The following is a 27,701-nucleotide window of genomic DNA, read 5'->3' as shown; positions in this document are numbered from 1 at the left end:
CCTCTCTCTCTCTCTCTCTCTCTCTCTCTCTCTCTCTCTCTCTCTCTCTCTCTCTCTCTCTCACTTACTCATTCTTCAGTCTCTCTGTCACTGTAACACACACTCGCACTCCATAGAGCTTTCTTTCTTTCTTTCTTTCTTTCTTTCTTTCTTTCTTTCTTTCTTTCTTTCTTTCTTTCTTTCTTGATATTTGTATGTATCACTCTATTATCCTTGTCTGATAATCAGCTCATGATGGTTATCCTGATTCATGTCGACGCCCATCTTCCCCCGTGCTCCAATTATTTTATGAATTCTGACCAATCAGAAAGAAGAAAAGGACAGAAATCAGTTTTTTTTTTAAGGTAACAAATTGAGCATTAATGGGACCAAACACTGAATCTCAGTCTAATCCGACCACGACGCACTCACATCCCATCAACATGTCTGTGAGAAATGTAATTTGAACAAATTTACGATCTCATTTTCAGTGTTTACTTTTCTAACAGAAATCTGTCTGATCTCATTCATGTGTCTGAAGTTCCTCTTTCATGTGAGAAATGAAAGACTTTTTCCGATCGCTTGTTGAATTCCTGCATCATTCGGCACCTTATTATTACTTTGTTTTGAGATCCGCGATTGGGAAAGATTTGTGATTCCCACCCAGTCGCTACAGAACCCTGTGAGTGTTTGTGCGAGAGGAATGTGAAGGTGGTGTTATTGCAGTGCTGATGAGAGACGGATTATATCCCTGAATCCCTCAGTTCTGCTCTCTGGGCACATCGTCTCTCCTTAAATCTCATCTAATACGGTTAGATGCAATAGAAAAGGGATTTCGATGGCAATTAACCAGAACAGCAAACCATCACAGACAAACACACAGTCCAAATCTCTGGAGTGTGAACACAATGCTGTACACACACACACACACACACACACACACACACACACACACACACACACACACACACCTCCAAAACCAACACCATGTGAGGTCTTATATCTCATTTTCTGACGAATGATGGATAATGGACGTTTCCATGGTGTCTCATTTGCTCAGATATTGTTAAAATAGACAGAGAAAATTATTAAAATAGAGGATTAAGCTGATATCTGAGCAGAAGCCCATTAGAGGACCACAGGCTTCACGTGTGAATGGGTTCATTTAATTGTTATTCTTCTAGTAAAAAAATGCATTATTGGGAACGAGCAGAAATTGTGTTCTGAACCAATCCGAATACAGATGCAGCAGGAGTGTGTTTATGGGCTTTTTAATTTGAAAGCTTGACTGGACTGAAGCTCAGGGGAAGAACAACAATTTTGCATCAACATACAGAATCAAATTGGATTAAATAACTTTGGGAGGTGATAAAACATAACAATCACATGTGTAGCAGTAAAAAAAAAGACAGTCCTTTAACACCAACTACGACCTGATAACAGGCAAACATGACACTATATATATATATATATATACTGTGTACATACGAGGTATCAGATGTTTTGGAGACTCGCTCAAGAAAGTTCTTTTTTTCCACACTATCACCTATCACTATCCCACTACTTCACTCCTGGTGTTCTTCTGGAACGTGTCCTGAAAGTCTTCGTTTTGAAGCCTGTCGAGCATCTTCTGCCATTTCTGCCGGATCTCTGCAATGGTGTCAATACAGCAACCTTTAAGCTGGATCTTCATCTTCAGAAAAAAGGTAAAGTCCACCAGAACCAAATCTGGTGAGTAGTTTGGGTGTGGAAGTGAGATCATGTGGATTGTTCTCCGGCAATCCTCATGCACGAGTTGCTGAACGGTTTCGCCATTTTCAGGGGTTGAGCTCCTCGAAGGTCTTTCTGATCCCTTGTGGTCTTCCAGTGATGTTCTTTCGCTTTTGAAGCCCGTGTGGTGTTCGAAACACCTCAAACGACTCGTTACAGCGGCGCCGTATGTCAAACGTACGTCATGTCAAACGTCTCCATGGCAGATTTGTGCACGTTTGCTCTTTGTTCTTACTTGCTGTCCGTGATGAAATCGCAGCGTGGGAACACACGCAGTCAGAACGGCACCAGTTACATCATTAATCTCCAAACTCTTTGATACCACCTTTTTTTTAATCTATCTATCTATCTATCTATCTATCTATCTATCTATCTATCTATCTATCTATCTATCTATCTATCTATCTATCTATCTATCTATCTATCTATCTATCTATCTATCTATATGAGAGAGAGAGACAGAGAGAGAGACAGAGAGAGAGAGGAACGTGTCAGCTATAGGTACAGTATATATAATAAATATATTGTATTTTTTGAAAGCTGAATTTTTTTTAAAATCTCATAAAAGGATTTCTCTAAAATTTGATTTATATAATGCTCTTTATTAAACAACAATAATAATAATAAAATAAACTTATTAAAGACGAGCTGTTATTTTCCCCCAGAAAGATCTTCAAAGTTTTTTTTTTTTTTCAGGATTATAAAGTTACGATACGAAAAGGAGCTGTTTTTTGTTGTTGGTATATCCTCAGTCTCAGACGGATAGGATTTCAGGACTTTACAGCTGTTACTAAGAAAGAAATCTTCCAACACCAGGTGAGATCAAAAAACACAAACAAGGAAGAAAACCAGAGAGTCAGTGCGAGCGTATACTTCACCAGGGAACGAAAGGACACACGAGGGTTATAAATATACAAACTAATGAAGGTGTTTTCTCATCAGCCTCAATAAAATAAAACCCCATTTCTCCCATATTTCTATCCAAACTGTGCTGAATTACATAAAAGAAATGAATCTAATTTTATCGATGGAGCCATGAGACACTCACACTGACTTTCTGTTATTAAAAGAAAAAAAGATCTGCTCAGGAAACCATACCGACTTTATAATAAAAGTTTAGAGGAGATCATTTCACTCCCAGCAGCACCGCGTCCTGCTTCCTAATGGAACCATCCTGATATTTTAGGAACATAAACACAGAAAGAAAAGAATCCAAACCAATAATGATGATGACAGTTATTCATATCATCTACAGTTCACTCCAAACATTGAGGAAGCTACTGAAAACCTATTTCAGACACGTGACCTTGCTGTAACCTTGACCATATTTGGAACCATTCCAAAAATCTAATGTTTTTTTTTTTTTCTTCTGGTTCTGATATTTGCTCCAAACCTGGAGCATTCATTTGATTGTTAAAGACGGTATTTATTTAAAATGATTAAGATCTGAATATTTGATCCGTAAACACCTACTAATGTCATTCAGTCCCGTTGGTTTAGCCATGAAAAGGACCTGAATAGCAGAAAAAAACGTATTCCAGGTGTGTGACGTTTGTTGTGTTAAACTCAAAAAGACTTGAGGATGTAATTGCTGCCAAAGGAGTTATAACTAATTCAGGGAGGGGCAGCTGGCGGCTCGCAGTATCTTTAAATGCAGGAGTCAGTCTAATCGCAAAAAAACAATGAAGAGACTGCATTTATATTAGGATGTAAATTGTCCAACCAGGAGAGGGCGCTAGTTTGTGACGGTCACCCTAGTAATTATAGTGAGTAGGATATGTGAGCTATTGAGACCGTTCACAAAATGAGTGAAAAGAAAAGAAAAATTGACAGTGAAAAACGTGTTTTTCAGGCAGGATGATCTTTTTTACTGAGTTTAGGGAGGCACTTGACATTGATTCAATTGTGCACCAGCAGAAGAAGATACGGGTTTCTCATTGAGATGATTTGGCAGTAGGAATGTTGTCTGAAATGATCTATAAACACATGTATGTGGGGAAGTTTATGCACTGAATTGTTCTTATATTCAGTATTTTATCACGATTGTAATTTCTTTTGTAAAGGGACAGTTCACCCAAAACATATATATAGTTCCAAATCCGATTGTTTCTTTAAGTTTCTTTCGAACAGAAGAAATACAGGTTTAGAACAACAAATGTGTGAGAACATTATCACATTCTCAATGAAAGCATTTTAGAACCGAATTCTTGTACCATTAAACGCCGAATATGCGTTTTTTTTTTCAGTACAAGTTTTGAATCTGATGTGAATCACATCCTTTATTAAATCATATGAATATAGATACTGAATATAAATAGAATAAAAGGTTTGTTGTGTGACAGTTCAGTGCAGATGATCTGTAGATGATTTGTATTCCTGGTGTGAAATGATGAGATAATTCCCTTCTCTGTCATTATCCATCAGTTCCTGCTGTGACTCCTCACCCAGGATCAGAAACCCACAGCGTTCTGCAAGAAAATCAAAACACCCATCATCTTCATTATTATATTCATCATCATCATCATCATCATCAACACTTCACCTTTATCCTCATAATCACCTTCATTCTCATAATCATCATCTGCACCTTCATCAACATCATCCTCATAATCAACATAATCATTACCACATCATCAGTACCATCAGCCTCCTCATCATCATCACTATCACCTTTTCTTTCATCAGCATCATCCTCATAATCATCATCACCATCCTTTTCCTGATCATATTTAAGCATTTTTCCTTCATCATCATCATCATCATGATTAGAGGTCGACTGATTTATCGGTTTTGTCGATAAATTGGCACCGATAGTTTGTTCTGGCTTCCAGTCTGCTGTGATTACAAGAGCGGCCTCTAGTGGCGAAACACTGACCACATTAAGCCGTGTGCTGTTGGTTATTATACGCGAGACTGCGCGCTGCACGGAGAGCTATATATTATATTTAATATTAATAATTTATAAATTATATGATTATATTTATTAAATGAATGTATTCATATTTATTTCCTTTAGCAAATTTCTGTGATTCAGTACAGTTTAACATTCCTTAAATAAAGTTCAGTACTATTTAACATCAACTGTTATGTTTGCAACAAACAAACAAACAAATAATGTAGTTATTTCAGAGTTGTGGTATCAGAGGAATACAACAAACACACACTCACACTCACACACACACTCACACACACTCACACACACACACACACACACACACACACTCACACACACACACACACACACACACACACACACTGTTTTCCCTGCATGGTGTGTGAATGGGATTTAAACACTCCTACTCACTGCTCCTATTTTTATCTATTTAAGTGTACTCTAGAGAGCGAGAGAGAGAGAAAGAGAAAAAAAGAAAAAGACAAGTAATATAGTCTAGGTTTTGATACAGAAGCTTATCTTTCATTCTAAAATATTTACAACAGAGTTTGGTATTGAAGAGCAGCAATATTTTACTCTCTCTCTCTCTCTCTCTCTCTCTCTCTCTCTCTCTCTCTCAATCATTGTCTCATCCGTTCCATGTTCTTCCTCACCGTTCTCTCACACTCGAGACTCCGTCCCACTTTTCATCATGTCTCACCGTCTCCTACATGCTAACAGTATCACCCTTAGATAAATCTTACCCATAATGCACCGGGAATCCAGGTGTACTGATGACGACTTACAGAACATTCCTGCTAATTGTGGGCGGAGTCACAGAGGATCCGGTTTGTATCCCGGGAACACCGGTTGTTCCCAGGACGTTCCCTGGGACCCCACAACACATACACAAAGTGGATATTTATCATTATTTATTAATAATATGATGCTATTAAAGTTCACTCAGGTACATTTATAAATGATCGCACACCGCTTTGTCACGTTTTCTGGGCTTTTACACGTCCTCTCTCTCCTATGAGCTCATCATCAGCCTGGTAATAAGCAGGATTAGGTGTGTTAAAGCAGAAAACACACACACACACACACACACACACACACACACACACACACACACACACCATGGCCGCAAAGCAACACAGAGCCCCTGCGTTAGACGTTTCATTTTCACCTACGAGCAACACACTCTAATTATTATTCATTAAAAAAGCCGAAAGGCAGGACATTGTTTTATTTTAAAACATTGCAGAAGCACCGCAGAGAAATAATGAACGTGGCCTTCACACTTCCTTGATTACGATTTACATAATGTTCGCTAACTTGTTAGCAAAGTGATCCATTGTTTAAAGGAAATAATATTATGTTCTGAATGACGGATTTACCGCGTGTTAGCCAGCGGCAATACGGCCTAATGATTGTAGCTTAATATTAACCTTGCTAATAATTATACTGTGCACCAGTATGCTAACAACTGCATTCGCCAATATTTGTACATCATTAGCAAAACATTATACCCCACTTATTTAAAACACAATATATAACCTCTAATCAGAAACATTTTAATTGAACCTTGTTACTTGTTGTCGTTAGTAGCTTGCTAGCGATTTTAGCAAACTTGTGTTTCAAGTAGTGTTTTTAAAATCAATGAATATTTTATTCCTCTCTTGTTCATTGAGTCTGTGAGCGAAACATTGAATTTATTAAATCAAATCCGGGATGTAATCTATACCGTTCACTAGTGTTCTGCGTGTGTGTGTGTGTGTGTGTGTGTGTGTGTGTGTGTGTTTTAATGACGACGATGATGTAAAATAATTTGGGATGTGTTGCTGCAAATCAGCGGTCTGAATAACTGAGTTTTTAGATTTGAAGCAACAGATTGCAATATATAGCAATTTAATTTCAGTATTAAGGATCAACTCTGTTGTGGCAGACGAGTGGGAAATCAGTGCTTAAAATGCGCACACACACACACACACACACACACACACACACACAGATACATAGACATTTTTGTATTATGAACACGTTTGGAAACAGCTCAGTATCATTATCACAGTTCTTATGCACACTGTTTAAAACAAAAGCAGAAAACATTACAGACTCCTAATGGTTTTTAATGGTTCCCAATGGTTTTATCTGGATAATAATGGTTCCTTAAGGTTTATAACTGGTTGCCAATGTTTTATATTGTTTTATAGTGGTTCCTATTGGTTTATGATTTATACTGGTTGCTAATGGGTTATAATGTTTTATAGTGGTTCCAACTGAATTATAATGGCATATTGGTTCATAATGATTTATACTGGTTGCTAATTATTTATAATCATCCCTCATGAATTCTAATGGATGTTGCTGGTTTATAATGATTTATAATGTATTTTGTGGTTCCTAATCTTTTATAATTAGGAGAGTGCTGGTTAAAGTGGTAAATGACTGCTATTGGCCTCTGATCAGAGTTTTTGTCTCCTCACTTGTTTTGCTCGACCTTTTGACACCATTGATCATAATCTCCTGTTTGCTGGACTTGAGAACGTTGTTGGAATAAATTTATTTGACTGATCACTATCAGTTTGTTGATGTAAATAGTGAGTTCTCCACACTCTCTGACGTAAAGTTTGGTGTTCCTCAAGGATCTGTCTTAGGCCCACTGCTTTTCTCTTTATATCTGCTGCCTCTGGGTGAAATTATACATACACATGGTATTCGCTTCCATTGCTATCCTGATGATACACAGCTGTATATTTCAGCAAAGCCAGATGAGAGAGATCAGCTTAACAATGTTGAGGAGTGTGTAAAGGACATTAGACAGTGGATGCTTAATAACTTCCTTCTGCTCAACTCAGATAAGACAGAAGTACTTTTACCAGGACCACATGCAGCTAGAAGTAAACTTTCTGATTCTGTAGCATCTCTGGATGGTGTTTCTGTTTCAGTGTGTACAGCAGTCAAAGACCTTGGTGTGATAGTTGACCCAAGTCTTTCCTTTGAGTCTCACGTGAATAATATCACCAGGATCTCCTTCTTTCACCTTAGAAATATTGCTAAAATTAGAAATGTGATGTCGTTACAGGACGCAGAAAAACTAGTAGATGTTTTTGTAACATCTAGATTAGACTACTGTAACGCTTTACTGTCTGGGTGTTGGAGTAAGTGCAGAAATAAGCTTCAGTTAGTTCAGAATGCAGCAGCAAGAGTCCTCACTAGATCTAGGAAATATGATCACATCAGCCCTGTTTTAATCATCTACACTGCTCCCAATTCCATCTCACACTGATTATAAAATACTACTACTGAGGTATAAAGCACTTAACGCTCTCACGCCGCAGTATCTGAGTGAACTTCTGTACCAGGATGATCCTCCACGCCTACTTAGATCAAAAGGTGCAGGCTATTTGTTGGTACCTCAAATAATGAAGACTCCAGCAGGGGGCAGATGTTTCTCTTATAAACCCCACAGTTATGGAACAACCTTCCAATCAGTGTTTGGGACTCAGACACAGTCTCAGTGTTCAAGTCGAGGCTAAACACATTTATTTAGTGGAGTCTTTAGTTAGTAGGTGTTTGTGAGGTAAAGGAGTTGGTTCCTTATACTTTTTCATGTTTTCAGATGGGTTTAAATTGTTCATAATGTTTTCTAATGGTTTATAGTGGTTTATGAAGGAGACGTGGTAGTTTGGTGGTTAAGGTTACCGATCAGAAAGTTGGTGGTTTAAAGCCCTGCCCGGCTACTCAGAGATCTATGAATGAAGAATGATCTAATAAAGGGTTCTTAATCATTTAAAATGTCTCCTAATGGTTTACACTGGTTTTTACTGGTTTTGTAATGGTACTGGCTATTTACAATATTATTATATTACCCTGTAATGGGCTTGTAGGTACTTTGATGAATTTTGTGATCCACATCATGTAATACAGAATTCTGATGTTTTTTTTTTTTTTTTAAATACATCATGGACTATTGGTTTAATGGCTGGAAGTTCAGGTGTGAGTTCAGAACATACAGGTAGTTTTGTGGTCAGTTAAATCTAAATGAAAGCGCTACTTATAAACACCTGTAACCATAGTAACATCCAGTGTCAGTTCAATACAGAGTGAGACAGCGATTGTACACATTTCCAGCTTTGTATCTCTGCAGTGTGTCAGAGGCTGAAAAATTCACGTGTAAAAAAAAAAAAAAAAAAACACCTTTGGTACCTTTCGAGAGCTTTTGACATTTCCTTTTTATTCGTCTTCTCTGAGCTAAATGTCATGAAATGAATGATTTCTTGTATCATTTGCAGTATATCAGTTTTATAAGTAAAAATCTGGACAAACCTCAGTGTTTATTCAAAACTGTAATGTATGTACATTTAAATTTTTTGTATAAAACTGTAAAGAAAATCCAAATTGCGGTTTAATGAAATGTCCTTGTGTTATTAATGATATTTTTCTAATTAAAATCTGATCTAAATCCTATCTCCAATGGAAATGTATGTAGACAGAAGCACAAGCAGATGAGATGTAAGCGATAGGAGAAGTGATGCGGCTCGTCCTTTTTATATCCGCGCAGGAAACAAAGGGGAGGGTGGTAGTGGCACACGATTGGACGAGCTGTGCAGGGAAGAGGCGTGGCTAAGGCTTGTGTTGAATTGGGACACACCCCTCCCATTGGTCTAGAAGGATGCAGAAAGGAGGCGTGGAAAGAAGAGAAAAAAACGAAAGGATTCTGCGAGGAGGAGGAGGAGGCAATTCGCAGAACAGGTCTCTGAGCTCTGAGTGGGTGTTAGAGAGAGAGAGAGAGAGAGAGAGAGAGAGAGAGGGAGAAAGAGAGGGAGAGGGAGAGGGAGAGAAAGAGGAGAGGAGAGGAGGGCGCTCGAGGCAGTGAGATTGGACTGGAGCATCGGTGCTGCAGTGTTCTTTCTGCATGCTGGATAGAAAAACGATCCAGCTTTTTAGTTTTTTCATGGAATGCATCAAGAAAAGAGATAAAATCCAGATGATGTGTGAATAACTGAGACTGATTGTGCAGCTGGAAATATCTGGATCAGAACCGAGAGCGTGGAGGGTTTTTTTTTTGCAGAGAAGGTCGAGAGGAAAGTGGAAGGAATAAGAAAGCAGAGCTAAAGCGCAGGTGGAGAGCGTGGAAGGATGGAGTAGGACGCAGAGTCACGTGGATCCAGGTCCACTTTCTCCACAGCTCTGGACATTGAAGTCAAGCAGAGGATTTTCTTTTTTTTTTATCCTTTCTGGAGGACTGCTTGGGAAGTTTAGGATGGGTTTTGATGAGTGAGACTGTCTCACTTGTCTGTCTTACCTTTCTGTCTCACCTGTCTCGCATCAAGCTATATTCAGCTCGTATCTGGAGCACTTCAGTGTGTGGGATTGAAGGACAAGCTCACCTGAAGTTCAGGGTTTTTTTGGCAATTGTGGACGTGAATGTAAAGGTGAAGGTAGTGGTGAAGGTAAAGGAGAATTTCAAGGAGATACTGCAATCCAAAAAGACTAACTGTTTGAAATGCAGGTGGCAAAGCAGGTCAGAACCCACCTGAATTTTAAAGTTTTGGGCTGAAGGTGTAGCTGAACGTGAAGCTGGATTTACAGAGGAACTTTTAAAGAGCAAGTATATATTTTGATGATTTTTAATATCCTCATCGCAACTGAGATCTCATGTCTCGTGCCTTTTGGAACGATGTAAACTTTGTGCCACACCCAGACACGCCTATTTATCCAGTCCCGCCTACTTACCTAGACACTCCCATTTACCCAGACACGCCCACACACACACCTTGACCTTCTTTTGTCCCCGAAATTACAACAAAACCTGTTCCTTGTTTTTTTTTGTGACAAAGTGGGGATTGTTTGGCCCTTGGGGGCCTCAGCGGCCTCCTCTAATCTGAAGATGCGTCGCTCGAGCACGGATGAAACCCCGTACCGCCGGAGTCCCTCTATGGACAGTAAGACCAGGTCGCCCCCGTTCTGTTTTGGGGGCGAACGCGAGCGCCACGGTGCACCTTTCGGTTTCAGCTTCCGCACGGCCCCGGGGACGAAAACAGCCAAAGCGGGTTACGCTACGGCGCAGGGCAGAAAGTACGTGGTGTTTTACCTCGACCTCTCCTTCATTTTCCTTTTAGAGCTGCGGCGCTGCAGGATGGCTGAGGGCTGCATGAGAGCCCTGAGATACGCCATGGTGTTCTTCAACCTGCTCTTCTGGGTGAGTGCTGCCAACACCAACACCTCCAAGTGTGTGTGTGTGTGTGTGTGTGTGTGTGTGTGTGTGTGTGTGTGTGTGTGTGTGTGTGTGTGTGTGAGTGTGTGTGTGTGTGTGTGTGTGTGTGTGTGTGAGATAATCAAAAAGACGGCTCTAACAATGTAATGCTTTTTAAGCCATTTTTAACTTTTATTTAATCTGAAAATATTTCTTTGTGGTTTCTGAAGTAAGATTAAAGATTCAGGATTTAGTTTGTGTGCGTGTGTGTGTGTATGTGTGTGTGTCAGGATTCTTTTTTCCACATATTTTCTTTTTTCCACACCACTGAAGTCATTATTCTTTCAAATTAGTCTCTCTCTTTTTCTCTTTCTCCTGACTTTAAATGTAATGCTCCTGAATGAGAGGCTCGAGTGTGAAGTGTCGTCCAGCTGTGTGTTCTCACTGTGTGTTCCTGCTGTGTGTTCTCATTGTGTGTTCTGACTGTGTGTACTCACTGTGTGTTCTCGCTGTGCATGCTGGTAGCCTTCAGAGGGTTTAAGGCCTGTAGGATGTAGAGGTTGTGCATTACCATGACGATCCGCCAGTCCCAGTACCTCAAAGCTGGGTCATGTGACTGTTTCATATTTCGATTATAATCGATTATATTATGATGTCACAAGTTTGGAGATATTGTAAGTAAAACACAGCATGTAAACACACACACACACACACACACACACACACACACACACACACACACACACACACACACACACACATTATATAATATCTGGCCTGTTGGAGAAAAGTTTTAAAGGGGGCGGGGCTTATATGACCAAAAAACATCTGATTGGATGAACTGGTGATACGTACAGGACGAGTCAGCAATTTTATTATAAATTACATTTTGTGTTGTACAGTAGATATCACGTGTCAGAGAAATATATTGTGATGTTATATTTCTATTGGACCACCTCATTCTTTCTCTCTCTCTCTCTCTCTCTCTCTCTCTCTCTCTCTCTCTCTCTCTCTCTCCCTCCCTCTCTCGCCCCCTCTTTTCTTTTCTATCTTTTTTCTTTGTTCTCTACCTTTCTGTCTACCTTTAGAAAAAGTGACGTCCCTCCTGTTTTATATTTGTAACCTTTTTATTTCTTTTAAAAATGCGAAAAAAAAAAGAAAATGAAAAAATAAATACAACCCTGTCTTTGTTGCATTCCTTCATTCACCATAAAAATAAGGAAAACTGTAAAATTATTATTTTTTCTATCTGGATTTTTTTAAATAATAATTAAAACAATAATGAATTTATTTGTCATTATTTAATCACATTTTTTTTTTTTTTTTTGCAAATAGTCAAAATCTCATTCATGATCGTTGAAAAACAGACTGGAAAATGAAATCATGAAAAATGTTTAAACATTCTTTTTCTTTCTCCCTCTTTCTCTCTTTTGCTTTCTCTACATTTCTCTCTCTCTCTCTCTCTCTCTCTCTCTCTCTCTCTCTCTCTCTCTCTCTCTCTCTCTCTCTCCTCTCTCTCTCTCGCTCTATCTTTTTGTGTGTCCCTCTGGACCTCTCTGATATAGATGAGATTAGACTCTGAAATTCTTCCTCTCTCTCTGTCACACACACACACACACACACACACACACACACACACACACACACACACACACACTCATTCTCACTGCACAGTGTGAGTCCACGTGAGTGTGTAGGCGGCTTGTTGCCATTTGCAGGATCTAAGTGTACATTAATAGACACCGGCATCACACAACAGCTCACATCTGTTCGACGTTTTGTGTGTGTGTGTGTGTGTGTGTGTGTGTGTGTGTTTTCAACCCCAGCATCCAAGCTGTAGATTAGATGTAACTCAATCTGAGGTCTGTGCTCGGACCCAGACGAGTGTTGGATTTCCTGCAGAAGTGTGTGAGAGTTTTGTAATCGAGTATCAGCTCATTGTTTGTAACCAGAATCACTTTCTCATTATTACATTCAGGCCGAATCACAAACACACACACATTCACTACAGGTGTTCACTCCACAGGGCGCAATGTAACACCACCCAAAATCCTGCACTGTGGATAGGAGATATAATGGAAATAATACATTTATATACAATAATATTTTATTTATTAAATCCTTACAGATCAAATAAAAATTTTAAACAGAAAAAAAAAACCCAAGAGAAATGTATAAAAGAGGGAGAAATGATTTCTTTCTGCTGAGGTCACTGTGGTTTGTGGAGAAAGTGACGTCCTGCCTGTCTTAAATTTTTTTACATTGTTTATTTATTTTAAAAAGTCTAAAAATTATTAGATATCAAATGGAAATACAAAACAAATAAAACAAAAAAGGACAATTGAAGCGAAAAAATTATTTGTTTCGTTCACATAGATTCACAATGAAAACAAGGAAAATTTTTCCTTTTATTTATATATAGTTTTTTTTTACCTTTTTGTATAAAATTTGTTTTAATTTCTTTTTTCTTCAATTAGTCAAAATTGAAAAACAAGCAGGAGGATGTAATTTTTTTTTACATTATTAAAAATTTTTTTTTTTTGCAAAATCAGATCAGCATCTGACAAAACGTGAACAAAAACACATAACTGAATTGGACGTTTAGTGTCAAGGCTCAGAATCTAATTTCAGTCCAATCTGAAACCAGATTACTGTTTTTTTTTTCTTTTTTTTTTTTTTCTTTCTTATATATTATATATTTTTTCTTTTATTGCTGCTCCAGGCTGATCTTCTAATTGGAAATTCTTGTCTATATTTCTTTCATCTATGCGCAGTAGATTTGTAGTGTGTGTGTGTGTGTGTGTGTGTGTGTGTGTGTGTGTGTGTGTGTGTGTATTTGATAGAATTCTAAGCTTCTAATCATAATATCCTCTTCTGTCTCACTGACATTTATAATTGTATTAGTCGTTCTCGCCCCCTGTGGTCCCGCAGTGACCCTCATGCTGTTTAAATCATGGCCTGTCAGGAGCACCAGGGCCGATCCGGGGCTCCGAGGCTCCCGGGCCGATATGTTCCAGTTTCTCTGTGATTAGTGGGAGGAAAAGATCAAAACATAGACACGGCAGTGAGCTCTGAGGCTCTGTAGGCGTTTTCTATTACACACTTTGGACATATTTTCACCTCCGAAAAGCCTCCATTAGTCAAATTACTGCTCTGATGAGAAGAAGCACTTCACTGGGCAGGGAGCTGCATCTACCATTTTGTCTCACACACACACATACACACACACACACACACACACACATACACACACACACACACACGCATGCATTACCCATCTTAGTACACATTATTTATTTATTTACGAAAAAAAGATTCTGAATGATACAACTAAATTTAGCTTACAGGAACCCGATCACATTAATATCACATCAACTCTCAGAGGTGAAGCGATACGATACAATACGATACGGTACGGTACGATACTATATGATATGATACAATACGATACGATACGATACAGCAGTATCAGGCCGTGTGTTTCACCCCTGTTCCTGCAGTAGTGTCCTAACTGAACAAATCCACCTCTTAACACCATCATTATGACGAATATATGTAAAATGTATACGTTATATACATATTTCAATATTAAAAATATATTTGAAAGATATTATTTTAAAGAATAATCATTTCTCAGTTTTTGTGTGTTTCTAATATTCTATCTTCACACTTCCTCTCACACACACGAGCGTCACTCAGGGCAAAACCCCTGCAGCTATTTTCGACATGTAACTCTTATATTTATTTCAAAGAGAAAAACGATTTTATTTTACAGCAGTGTTTCAGCTGAACGTTTGGAGAAACGAAGTGTCCGGATGCTGAGAGAGTAAAGCTGCTCTTCATGCTAAGAAAGGATTTTTTTATGAAAATAAAGTGGAACATCTGGACATTTATTGATTTGTTTGGTCAAAGTAAATCTTCAGATCGTTACATTACCGAGGAACATGCATGTGTCTCTCAAAAACTCTAAACCACTCAGGAACACTGCTCAAAAACACGGAATGATCACAGTGTAACACCAAGTCCATTCAGGGAGATCAGTCTGTTCAGTAAGGAAGCAGAAGTGATTGTGAATCAGCGTCACTTACTTTGGGGCAAATGAACTTGACAACAGGTGCACTGGAGAAGTATTAACAAGATAAACCCATGAAAGTGGTGGCCATAGAGAACTACTCTCTCCACATCCCTCTTTCTGATTTGTCTCTAGTTTTGTGTCACGTCTCGTGGCAGGAGGCAGAACCTGCAACACAATCAGTTTGATGATTTTGGATTCAATTGATCATTTGTCCATGATTTCTGTTCACCATTAATCTCCTCAAAGATCCATTGATTAGTGAACATTTTAAACCTCAAATCTTAAAAACCAATATTTTATTCACAACAGAACATCGAAAACATATCAAATGTTTAAACTGAGGAAATTGGTCCGATTTAAGGTCAAAACAAGGTCATATTGATGGCAGCAACACGTTCCAGAAAAGTTGGGACAGAGACAACAACAGTAAGTGGAAGAGCTGGAAGAACATTTGAGGTTAATTGACAGCAGATCTGTAAGATGATGGCGTATAAATAGTGTATCTTAGAGAGGCAGAGTCTCAGAAGTGAAGATGGGCAGAACTTCACAAATCTGTGTGAACAACAATTTAAGGAAGACCTTTGTATATAAACCGCATACTGCATCTATGAGAACAGATTGGCTGCGTAGTAGAAGAGTCTGGATGCTGAACTGGTCTGTCTGCCGTCTAGACCTTTCATCATTTAAATTTCTTTTGATGCATCTTGAAATAAAAATGACAAAAAAAGACCCAGGACTGTTTAACTCCTATAACCAGGCCAGAATGGGTCAACATTCCTCTCCCAAAACTCCAGCAACTGGTTTCCTCAGTTTCCAGATGTTTGCAGTTTGCCCCAGATGTGATTTTTCTATCCATTTCAAAATGACCTAATTTTTTTTGTTTAAAATGGTAATTTTTTTTTCAGTTTAAACATTTGATATGTTTTCTATGTTCTGTTGTGAATAAAATATTTATTCATGTAAATATATGAGATTTGTATATTGATGTTTATGAGATTTACAAATCTTACAAATCTTTTTATTTACATTCTGCACAGCTTCCCAACTGTTATGGAATTGGGATTTTATCCGCAATTCTACTTCTCCTAATAACTAAATAAAATAAGATTATAATTCAGATATTTTTTTATTGTAGTGATAGAAATCCTTGTTTTTTGTGAGTTTTATGTTTCAAGATGTTTTTGAGATGTTAATGGAGAGGAGAGATGATGGTGAAATGTCTCAGTGCTCGCTGAAGTGAACTGATCTCACCTTCTCTCACTCCACACTCTGTACTTTACTCTCAGTTTTAACTCAGTGAAGATGTTTTTGAGGCAGTTTGTATTGTACTGCAGGTCAGATGTTGTATTTCATCCTGATATTTTGATTTAGATCGAGTTGGATCTGTCCTCGTCGAAGTAAACGGCACAGTGCTCCGTGGTGACGGATGTGGGTGGGTTTTATTTGAGGGATTGAGTGTGATATCACGCTGCTATGAGGATTCGATATGATCAGATACAACAGGGCTGGAGATGGAAATGGAAGCAGGATAAACGCAGCTTCAGTGCTTGAACAACAGGAAGTGTAGTTCTGTATGGACAGAAAGAAAAAGACCTCTTTTCTCCTGAGGCGTGCTTTGATGAGCGTAAATTGCAGCCTGAATAGATCTAGTGGAATTACAAAACCCTCCCCAGCTCCTGTTCTCCAAACACGCTCAAATGTTCCAACGGTTGTTAAGACGCCTAAAGAAAAACAGCCAGATTGCTCCACGCTCCACACTCAGAGTAATCAATCTTGTTAACATCGGACATGGCTTTCTTAACACCGCTGAGGAGACGGGGGAGAAGGAAGAGGAGATGAGCGTGGAGGAGGAAGAAGAACATGGAGAAGTAGGAGGAGAAGGAGGAGGAGGAGAAGAAGTAGGAGGAAAAGGAGGAGGAGAAGGAGGGATAGGAGAAGGAGTAGAGAGAGGAGTAGAAGAACAAGGATGATAAGGAGAAGAAGTAGGAGGAAAAGAAGGAGGAGAAGGAGGAGGAGAAGGAATAGAAGAAGGACGAGGATCCAATTCTGCTGTAAATTCACAAAGGGGGATGAATGTAATTGACAGATGAGTAGAGGAGCAGGAAAGGAGACATGGTGCAGAACTATGCTCAGAAGTTATTTTTACTTTGCAGATAATGTAGGTCAGAGAACATCACGAGCTCCAGAAAAACTGAGCATCCAGAAAAAAAAACGCTGCCTTCTGCCTCCGACACTGACAGTGGAGAAAAACCTCACATTATAGTTCTATTGTTTTATACCAAAATGAAACCTGTGTGTGTGTGTGTGTGTGTGTGTGTGTGTGTGTGTGTGTGTGTGTGTGTGTGTGTGTGCGCATGCATGCGTGTGTGTTGACATGACGCTGTAATCGTTTACAGGAGGAGTGTGTGGGAGAGCAGGAAGACATGCTCCAGCTGAGTGAAGAGAATATATTCAAATCAACATCACCAGAAGATGTGACAGAAGGACGTTTTTTTCCTCTATTTCACTTCTCCCTGTCTTTCATTCTGTCCATCTCTGAGAAGGTTTCCTGCAGTGCAGTGTGGAGAAACTGGAGCAGAATCTCAACAGGAAATTTGTGACCCAATTTCTCAGCATTTTTTTTGCACTTTATTGTATTGCTAAAGAAATGAAAAAAATTTCACCAAACTCTCCTTCTTTTAAAATATCACATGTTTATATTGAGACACCTAATTTTCTTAGCCAGATGTGGTTCTTCTTCAAACGGTTGCACAAGTTGGAGCTACACAATTGTTTAGGACGTCACTGGATGAACTTGGAGACCCAAACGTGTTCCAGCATGACAATGCTCCTGTGCACAAAGCCATGAAGATCTGCTTTTCATGGGTTAAAAGATGTGGAAGATCAGGGCGTGTTACAAAACTATTCTTGATATTTTTTTTATACTGCCTCATACAACTGCTAAAAAAGAAGTGAGAATGTATTTCCTGGATGTGAAATGTAGCTAGAAAAGGATAAGATCATCATCACTGATTAATTTTCTCCAACAGCACCACAGAGCAGTTTATTCTTTCGTGTATGTATGGTACTTTTCTAGCTTCAGGTCGAAAGAGGAAATAGAGGTGGTTTCATTGAGACACTCTGGAACTGTGTAAATCTTGTCAGGAACCCTTCGACTTTAAACGACAAGCCGCGAGTAATAGCACAGCGAGGCAGCCTGAGCTCAGCCCTGTGAAGAGGAGGATTTCAATACTGAACATTGGAGATGGAGATGGAGATGGATATCCAGCAGGGCTGAAATACAGGAAAAGCTTTTGTGTTTGCTCAAGAGCAACATTTTTATATTTTGTGACAGATTGCAGCATGAAAAGTGTTAGCATTCCGCCGCTACTCGATCTGAGCCTTCCATAAAGAACTTATTGCAGTCCTCTCATCTGTTCCTATCACAGGTATAAATCTCACCAGGGTTTTCTTTTATCCGCCTTACACACAACATTTCATTTCCACTGACAATCACAAATCGTCAATCCGCTTTATTCCAGGCGTCACTCATGGGGTGTTCCTGCAAAAAAAACACTATATAAAGAGAACTCTATTTATAATAAGTATTTTATGTGAATGCTGGATTGTGATTGGCTGTAAGAAGTTCAGGTGTGAATAGTGGATTGTGATTGTAACATCCAGTTACTCCACAGCTTCATTATTAGTATTAGAAGTGTGTGTGATTCGGAGCAGCAGAACTGCAGATGTAACGAGTCGTATGTAAAATGTGTAAAGAAAATGAAGTTTTACTCTGCAAACATCAACAACGTCAACAACAGCTTGAACTCCTCAATGCTGGAAAGTGACCATGGTATAAGGTGATAATCCATGACTAGGATTGAGACCTTACACTATTTTAATTCTCTCCAGGATCTTCTTCACCTCCACATCATGCACTAATGTCCTGTAACACCTCACAAATACACCTGGCTCATCACTTATGTTCTGATAGTTGAAGATCCTCCAAAAAAGATATTTGACCCGACACGCTTTCACACTTGATCCTGTACATCCTGGAGAATCCAAAGTTGTGAAGCTGCATAATAAAACTAAAATGTAAACAAGAGTAGCCCGAGATCCGATCCCTGAGGGCCGCCTAGAGTAAAAGACGCAGCAGAGAAGATTTATAAATGTCATTGTTAATAAAATGTTCTCTATAGAGATGAATGTTTTATAGTAGTGAGAGTGATATCTGAGAGCTGTGGAAAAAGATGATATGAAATATAATTCTCAGACCATGGATTTGTAGACCACAGAGAATCTACAGACAGGAACAAAGGCTTTAATGACTCTTTAAGAACTTAAGGAAGTCCTGGTGTGTTCTAAAGCTCTCTTTTAGCACATTGGTAAAAAAAAAAAAAAAAAAAGGTTGGGAATTGGACTGTAGGTAATTAGCTCAGTTGGTTTGACCCTGTACACACCCCAAGCTCCTACAATGGACACTTGAGAATCAGAGCTGGATCACTGGGCAATGGAAGAAGGTGGTCATGTAGTCACAATGGAAGGCGGGTACATGGGCGTGGTTAACTTGGAGAAGATGACACCAGGATGCATTATGGGAAAATGACAAGCCACAGGAGGTAATGTGATGCCCTGGGTGATGCGCTGGGGAACCTTAGGTCCTGGAGTTCATGTAGATGTCACTTTACCTATCCCTAACCCTGAAGTCACACTGCTTACACCCCTGGTCTTCACCATATTTACATATGCTTGCCACATTATGGGATGTTCCTGGGCAATTAATAATTATAAGGTTACATGACTAACGTCCGTTTGGCTTCATTATTTAATTAGTCCCAGAAGCAGACACTTCCTAGAACTTCTTTCCTGTAGAACAGAACCCAGTATGTACCAACATGTCGGTTACTTCGGTTGTTCATTTCAGAGAAGGTAAAATACGTCTTAAAAAAATCGACTGATGTGACGGATTCTGAATAAAATCTCAGGGGCGGCGTGATAATAATTACATTACACACCTCCACACGGAAAGCCGATCCGCTCTGAATAGAGGTTTAGAAAGATTTTCCCGAGCTGACATTTCCATAAAATCTCTTCCATTGTCAGACTCATTTTGTCACTTTGTTATACAGAATGGCTGTGAGGAAGAGAGATGTGCTGAGAAAACATCAACATCTCAACAACAACAAGGAGTACGTGATGAAAATGTGCTTGAAGACGTCTGATCACAGAAACCGTACACGCAGGATGCCGTAGCTAGCTTTTATCAGCAGGATGCTGACGAGTCAGAAATACAGCACAATATTAGGGAGCGAGAGAAAGAGATTTTGTTGCTCTGCACTCGTTTACAGGAGGAGAAGATAACGTGTGTCATCGAGCGACATGTGGGAGCCGAGAATCAGGAACTGGAGACGTCTTACAGCTCAGACAGGACAAGATATTAAATGAACCTCACAGGAGAGAGAGGAACGTCCAACTTTTTGCCCCTTTTTGGTTTCTTCTTTGTCCTGTGTCTTCGACCTTTTCTCCCTGTCTGTCTCTGAGGATTTTTTCTGTAATGAAGACAAAACTGAAGCAGACAATGTCAGAGTGTTTTGGGCTTAGCTGCAGATGTGACTGGGTTTAACAATATGGAGGAATTTATACATAAATCATTTGCATGAATTCTAGAAAATGCGCTGTTTCAGTCATCGAGAGATTTAGGGTTGAAATGTCAATTGAATTTGTAAACGTTTCTCTGTTCACTAACGTATAATTACAGAAGACTTACTGGGATTTTAAGGGATAGGTAAAGGATAAGCTATGGCTAGACGTGTGGTATTATGAAGCGCACATCAAAATCATGTGATGCACATTCTTCACATTCTTCTTCACCTTTTATTTTTATTATGCAGCTTCACAACCTTGGATTTTCCTGGATCTCCAGGAGCACATGCAAAAGCGTCTCTGGTCAGATTTAAATGTCATTTTCTGTCTCGATGCAACTATCAGAGCATAAGTGATAATCCATGTGAAGGTGTGAGTTGTTACAGGACAGTAGAGCACAATATGGAGGTAAAGAACAGCCAGGAGAGCATTAAAATGGTGTAAGTACTGGTACTGGTCACCTCTCAGCATTGAGGAGTTCAAGCTCTTATTGATGTTTGCAGAGACTGAATGTTAAAAATAACTTCATTTCATTACAAATTTTATATACGACTCCAATTCTGCTACTCCAAATCACACCGACTTCTAATAATGAAGCTGTTGGATTTAAATCCTGGTTCTGTTTTTTGTTCTACCTTATTTTCTTCTCCTTCGAATTTATCTTGCGCTTTGAGCAGGGATGAAAATCCCTATATTCACTATAGAACTTTCACCAGACGCTAAACTCCTCCATGGAGCTCACTGAGGTCATTAGGAAATGTGTACAATCGCTGTGTCACTCAGGATAGAACTGGAACTGGATGTTACTATGGTTACAGGTGTTTATAAACAGCGCATGCATTTAGATTCAACTGACAAACGCAAACTACCAACAGTCTGAACTCACACCTGAACTTCCAGCCAATCACAATCCACTATTCACACCTGAACTTCCAGCCAATCACAATCCACTATTTACACCTGAACTTTCATCCAATCACAATCCACTATTTACACCTGAACTTTCATCCAATCACAATCCACTATTTACACCTGAACTTTCATCCAATCACAATCCACTATTCACACCTGAACTTCCAGCCAATCACAATCCACTATTTACACCTGAACTTTCATCCAATCACAATCCACTATTCACACCTGAACCTCCAGCCAATTACAATCCACTATTCACACCTGAACCTCCAGCCAATTACAATCCACTATTCACACCTGAACTTCCAGCCAATCACAATCCACTATTCACACTGACCAGTGGTTCAAACCACTTATTTGTGACACTTGGTATCTTCATGGTAACCCATAAGACCGATGTCGTTCACAGTAAATTCACCAGTTTGACTTTTCCCAGCTCTTTCTCTCCGCATTACCTTTTATGGTCGTGAAGAAATATAAATCAAGCTTAGCCGTGACTCACACACACAATTATCTCACAAACCACGAGGTCTCGGGGGAATAAACTGTGAAAAATAGTGGTCCAGGAGCAGATCGCTGAGGGAAGCCTGGAGCAACGGGAGCAGGAGATCATTTGTGATTGCAGATGGTAATGAAATATTGGGAGATAGAGGATGAATTAGGATTTTTTTTTTATAAGTAACAGCAGGAGATGAAGCTTCAACACGAGCAGACAAAAACGAGTGTATGAATAAGAGATAAGTTTAAAAGTGTCTCCAGACGTCTGAATCAATCATCTCAAGGCTCGTACAAATTATTTGAGAATGGATGTGTTTGAGAAGTCTTCACTCTCTCCAGAACGTTTGTCATTAAAACACTGGAAATTGGTCTATAGATAATCGAGCTCGAGTTTTTTTGTGATGTTGGACTGTTCCTCAGGTGAGCATCAGACACTGAGATCAGATTAGATTTGAACAGAAGATTTCCAGGTGGTTTTGTATTGAAATAAACAAAAGAAATGGAGAGAAAAGGACAAAGGGGAAAGGAATAAATGCAGAAATGAGTCCCATCTGTGTGAAGCTGCGAAAGCTGTAACTCAAAACCTGTTCAAACTGGATATATTTGAGTGTCTGATGCTCACCTGATAAACAGTCCAGGTTCAGTCTGTGTGATGTTACGCTCAGGAACAGCCAGATCCAGATCCAGATCCAACCTGAGCTCATTATCTATAGACCAATTTCCATCTCTGTTTTTTTCATTAGAAATGTTTTGGAGAAAGGTTCTTTCTTTCTTTCTTTCTTTCTTTCTTTCTTTCTTTCTTTCTTTCTTTCTTTCTTTCTTTCTTTCTTTCTTTCTGTCTGTCTGTCTGTCTGTCTGTCTGTCTGTCTGTCTGTCTACTATTCTGTCTGTCTGTCTGTCTGTCTGTCTCTGTAATTTATTCTGTCTGTCTGTCTGTCTGTCTGTCTGTCTGTGTCTGTTTTCTCTCTGTCTCTAATTTATTTTGTCTGTCTACTATTCTGTCTGTCTGTCTGTCTGTCTGTCTGTCTGTCTGTCTGTCTGTCTGTCTGTCTGTCTGTCTGTCTGTCTGTCTGTCTGTAATTTATTTTGTCTGTCTACTATTCTTTCTGTCTGTCTGCCTTCCATTTTTTCTCTCTACCTGACTATTTCTCTGTCTGTCTGACAGTCTGTTGTTCTGTGTCTTTCGGAGGCTGAAGAACATCTCAGGACGTCTCTGTTGCTGTAATTGATGAATATCTGAAACTCTAAATGAAATTCTGTAGAGTTGCACATTGTTCCACATCGTCAGCAGAAGATCAGAGTAAAGCTCAGACACTGACTCGCTCTCTCAGGTTCACGCTGGATTTTCATGTTTGCAGAGCACAAAGCGAGAAATTACCCGGTGTCAGCTTTTTCTATTTTTCTTTTCTTCGCTTTTATTGGTGTCGAACATCCAGGAATGTGTTTTCTTCTTCTGCTAAAAAATAAATAACAGCTGTTTATTTGTGGATAACGACTCGGCTGCAGATTCAGGCATGAAAGCGGAACTCGTCTGTTCGTGTTTCAGAACCAGATGCCTTGAAAGAAATCTCAGCGTATTCACTCTGCATCATAACAAGACAGACATAATGCCATGAAAGCTTCTCCCACAGTGCTCCTGGGTTCTGTGTTCTGATTGGTCAGAAAATGTTGATTAGTTGTCTATAACATCAGCTCTGTCTGTAGCGCAGGTGTATGAGGTTTATATCAATACGCTCACTGTGATACTGTTGTAATCGTTTCTATAGCAACGGCGTGTTCACTGGGATCGTTTATTTAAGATGTGTGAAAGGGAGGAGGTTAAGAAGATCCTGGGCGGAAATTTTTTATTAAAGGGAGGACGTTTTGGAGACGAGGAAAGAGAAGAGCGATGAAGATGGTTCGGTGGTGTGCAGAGAGGAAACATGGGGTAGAAGAAACGCTGAGGAAGAAGAAAAAGTGGAAGATTAAGGAGGAGGTTTATGGATGTGGTAAAAGAAGACATGCAGGTGCTTGTATGAAAGAGCCAGATGCGGAGGACAGGAGGGGTATGGAGACGGATAATCTGCTGTAGAAGAAAGAAGGAGTCTCCAGTGTCAGTGCTTTTGTAACAGGTGGTAAAAAATAAATAAATAAGAAGAAAGAGGAGTGACTGAAGCTTATAGCTGCTATAAGGGAAAAGAAAACAGGAAGTAACTATAAAATACGTCATGGTAATGAGGACACACTTCGCAGAAGCGGCAGGTTTGTAGGGTAGGACATCAGTATAATTACTGTAAATAATACTTTAATATCAGATGTTGCAGGGCTCATGAGGAATGTTGCACAGTGTGATCTCGCTAAACATTTTGCATTTCATCTCTCAGATGTTGGTCTTTAATGATGAGGAGAACCAGACGGGAGTGTGAGAGATCTCTCCGAGAGCAGCACTGACGGCTTCGCTCCTATTTTTACTCTCAGTGCTTGAAGTTTGTTGGCAGAAAACCAGGAGTCGGTGATGTAGAACGTCTCTCGTGAAAGCCACCTCGGCGTCTGAGAAGAGCTTTAAATTGGACGCGTGTAGCGAGAGCCACGTGCGCTGTCAGATCCCCCGAGTGCAGGGCGACGAAGCGTGACGCGACCCTCTGAATAAAAAAACAATAGGATGAGAATAAACTCGTAACACCTTTGGGATCGGTGAATATCAGACTCAGATTAGACTCAGATCAGATTTATTTCTGTACCACTGTCTAATTATCAATCAACCACCTTTTCTATTCTTTCTTTCTTTTTTTTTCTCTTTTTTCTATTTTACTCCTTTGGCACAGAATAACGAGGAAAGCGGATGCAAATGCAGATGATATTTAATGAGATGAAAAAGTACAAAGAATTTCAGTTAAAGCACAAAACAGAGAGACAAACACCGACCTGAGAATCACACCAACTACAGAGGACAACTGTGGGACAGAGGGCACTGTGGGACAGAGATCACTGTGGGACAGAGAGCACTGTGGGACAGAGGACACTGTGGGACAGAGGATAACTGTGGGACAGAGAGCACTGTGGGACAGAGGATAACTGGGGACAGAGAGCACTGTGGGACAGAGGACACTGTGGGACAGAGGATAACTGTGGGACAGAGGGCACTGTGGGACAGAGGACAACTGTTGGACAGAGAGCACTGTGGGACAGAGGGCACTGTGGGACAGAGGACAACTGTGGGACAGAGAGCACAACTGTGGGACAGAGGGCACTGTGGGACAGAGAGCACTGTGGGACAGAGAGCACAACTGTGGGACAGAGGGCACTGTGGGACAGAGAGCACTGTGGGACAGAGAGCACAACTGTGGGACAGAGGGCACTGTGGGACAGGGAGCACTGTGGGACAGAGGATAACTGTGGGACAGAGAGCACTGTGGGACAGAGGGCACTGTGGTACAAAGGATAACTGTGGGACAGAGAACACTGTGGGACAGAGGATAACTGTGGGACAGAGAGCACTGTGGGACAGAGGGCACTGTGGGACAGAGGGCACTGTGGGACAGAGGGCACTGTGGGACAGAAATATTTATTTATACATTTCAAAACACGTCAATTATTTATCGTCAGAATTCATTTATTCATCAACATGCTTAAAAGTTTGTGAACATCATAAGATGTGTGCTTCCCTTTTGAACATCCCATTCCACATTTAGTCTCCATTTGCTTTTATAATGAGCTTCTGGAAGATTTGCTAGATATTTTATGGAGGTTGATTCAGCTATAAGAGTGTTAGTAAAGTCAGGTTCTGATGTAGGTAAGACGGTGAGGAGGCTCCTGGTGTGCAGTCAGAGTTCACATTCATCCCAAAATAGGGTTGGAGCTCAATAGCAGGAGACCTCCCACTCCTTCCAACCCATGGAAAGCAGATCTTCATGGTGCTGGCTTTGTGCACAGGGTTTGGGTCTCCTAGTTCAAGTGAAGGGAAACTACACAAACATTATCTTTTTATTATTTTATCTGTCTGTCTGATCAGAAATATAAAGTCTGTTCCTGTTGTTATTTATGTTGTAGCAGCTATAAACCCTCGTTCCTTCACTGTTCTCTCATTTTTCTCTCTCTCCACATTCATAAGATATAAAGCATCTCAATAAACGCCCCTGTGAATGAGCCGTTGCTATAGAAACCATAATGTATCAGAGCGAGCACAATATTATAAAGCTACTGTCAAAACTGCTGTTCCAGAGAATTCATCAACACCTTCTGGTCCTGGAGCAGTTTTTCTTTACTTAAATATAAAAAACATAATTAACTTTGAATACAATCGAATACAATTTTTAACCACTATAAACTTTTGTTTTACTGAAGTACCAAGTTTTAATCAAACATCAAAATCCGCCATGATGCACACATCCGGCATTTAAAACCGTCCGTGTGGAAACATAGCAAAAGTTCCATTTGGTGTCCTGGTTATTTACGTCATTTCAAACACCAGAATTACTGTAAAACATTTACTAGAAGATTTACTCTTCATGCTCTATGTTGAGTTTGGTTTCATTAATAATAAACATACCTTTGCAAAAATCATCCATATTTGATTAGAGTATTAAAAACCTGAAAAGTATAAATTTAAGGTACATTTCAAACAGATACAAATGTGTGATTAAGTTGCGATTATTCTTGAGTTCCCTCATGACAATCATGTGATTAATTGCGATCAAATATTTAATATGTATATGTTAATTTATATATACAGTAAATACAGAAAGATTGAGAGAATAATCTTAAGTGTAACATGAACCCAGACAAACACACATCATGTATCAGAAGCTCTGTCTGTCCTCCTCGTGCAGATTTAGTTGATGAAAACGCTGGAGGAGAAAGATCTCTGAGACGTTCATCAGGTGGAAAACCGTAAATGATTTTTCTCCTTTATAAAATCATGTCTCGACTGAGGTGTTGATGCAGTTAAAACCTCTCTGTATGCGATAGTAAAATGAAAGTTTCTCCTTGTGGAGAAGTTCTCAGAGTGGCCTGGAGGACGTGTTAATTTAATGCTAACCCGGCTGGCTCTTTCATTAAAAGTTTAGATAGAAGGAGAAGTGGAGAACTCGAAGACGGAGCAGACTCTGAACGACAGATCGTGTCCAGAATCCAAAAGTCAACGAAGGTCTAGAGTTCAAAAAGAGCAAAGTATTTACGAAGAATTGAATAGTTTAGCTTTTAGAACACACACACACACACACACACACACACACACACACACACACACACACACACACACATACAAACAATGTTCACACCATGTTCTGTGACATAGTGTAGCAATTTGATGTTGCCTGTATGATTGTGTCTGATGCTTGATTTGACTTTGAAATGAACCTGCTGTTGATCTGAACATTCATGGTCATTCAAGTCACACAGTGCATGATGGGAAATTTTGTGCTCGATGTGAAACAATTGTAATTAATTAAAGAACATGTAAAACAATTTTCCATTTATAGTTAATGACATTGTTTAAGATGATTGTGATCAGTGATTGGTTGTTGGGGATAATGTGATCAGTGATTGGTTGTTGGGAATAATGTGATCAGTGATTGGTTGTTAGGGATAATGTGATCAGTGATTGGTTGTTGGGGATAATGTGATCAGTGATTGGTTGTTGGGGATAATGTGATCAGTGATTGGTTGTTGGGGATAATGTGATCAGTGATTGGTTGTTGGGGATAATGTGATCAGTGATTGGTTGTTGGGGATAATGTGATCAGTGATTGGTTGTTAGGGATAATGTGATCAGTGATTGGTTGTTG

General features: G+C 39.5%; 1 protein-coding gene across 2 annotated transcripts in view; it reads left to right on the top strand.

Moving 5' to 3' along the window:
- tspan4a (tetraspanin 4a) overlaps nucleotides 1-27,701 on the top strand; it is a 100,401-nt gene that overhangs the window by 19,289 nt on the left and 53,411 nt on the right. The window contains exon 2 of one of the 2 annotated variants that reach the window (XM_083553129.1): nucleotides 10,750-10,829. In XM_083553129.1, the coding sequence (XP_083409255.1) occupies nucleotides 10,767-10,829 (63 nt within the window). In that variant the 5' untranslated portion in view covers nucleotides 10,750-10,766. Of the gene's footprint in view, nucleotides 1-9,491; nucleotides 10,830-27,701 lie in introns of those variants that run through there. The other variant, XM_083553128.1, reaches the window with a different exon arrangement.

This window comes from Silurus aristotelis (assembly GCF_946808225.1).
Source record: "Silurus aristotelis genome assembly, chromosome: 10".
Classification (NCBI taxonomy): domain Eukaryota; kingdom Metazoa; phylum Chordata; class Actinopteri; order Siluriformes; family Siluridae; genus Silurus; species Silurus aristotelis.
Note: the sequence above shows the minus strand (reverse complement) of the source record. Positions and strands in the feature narration are given on the sequence as shown.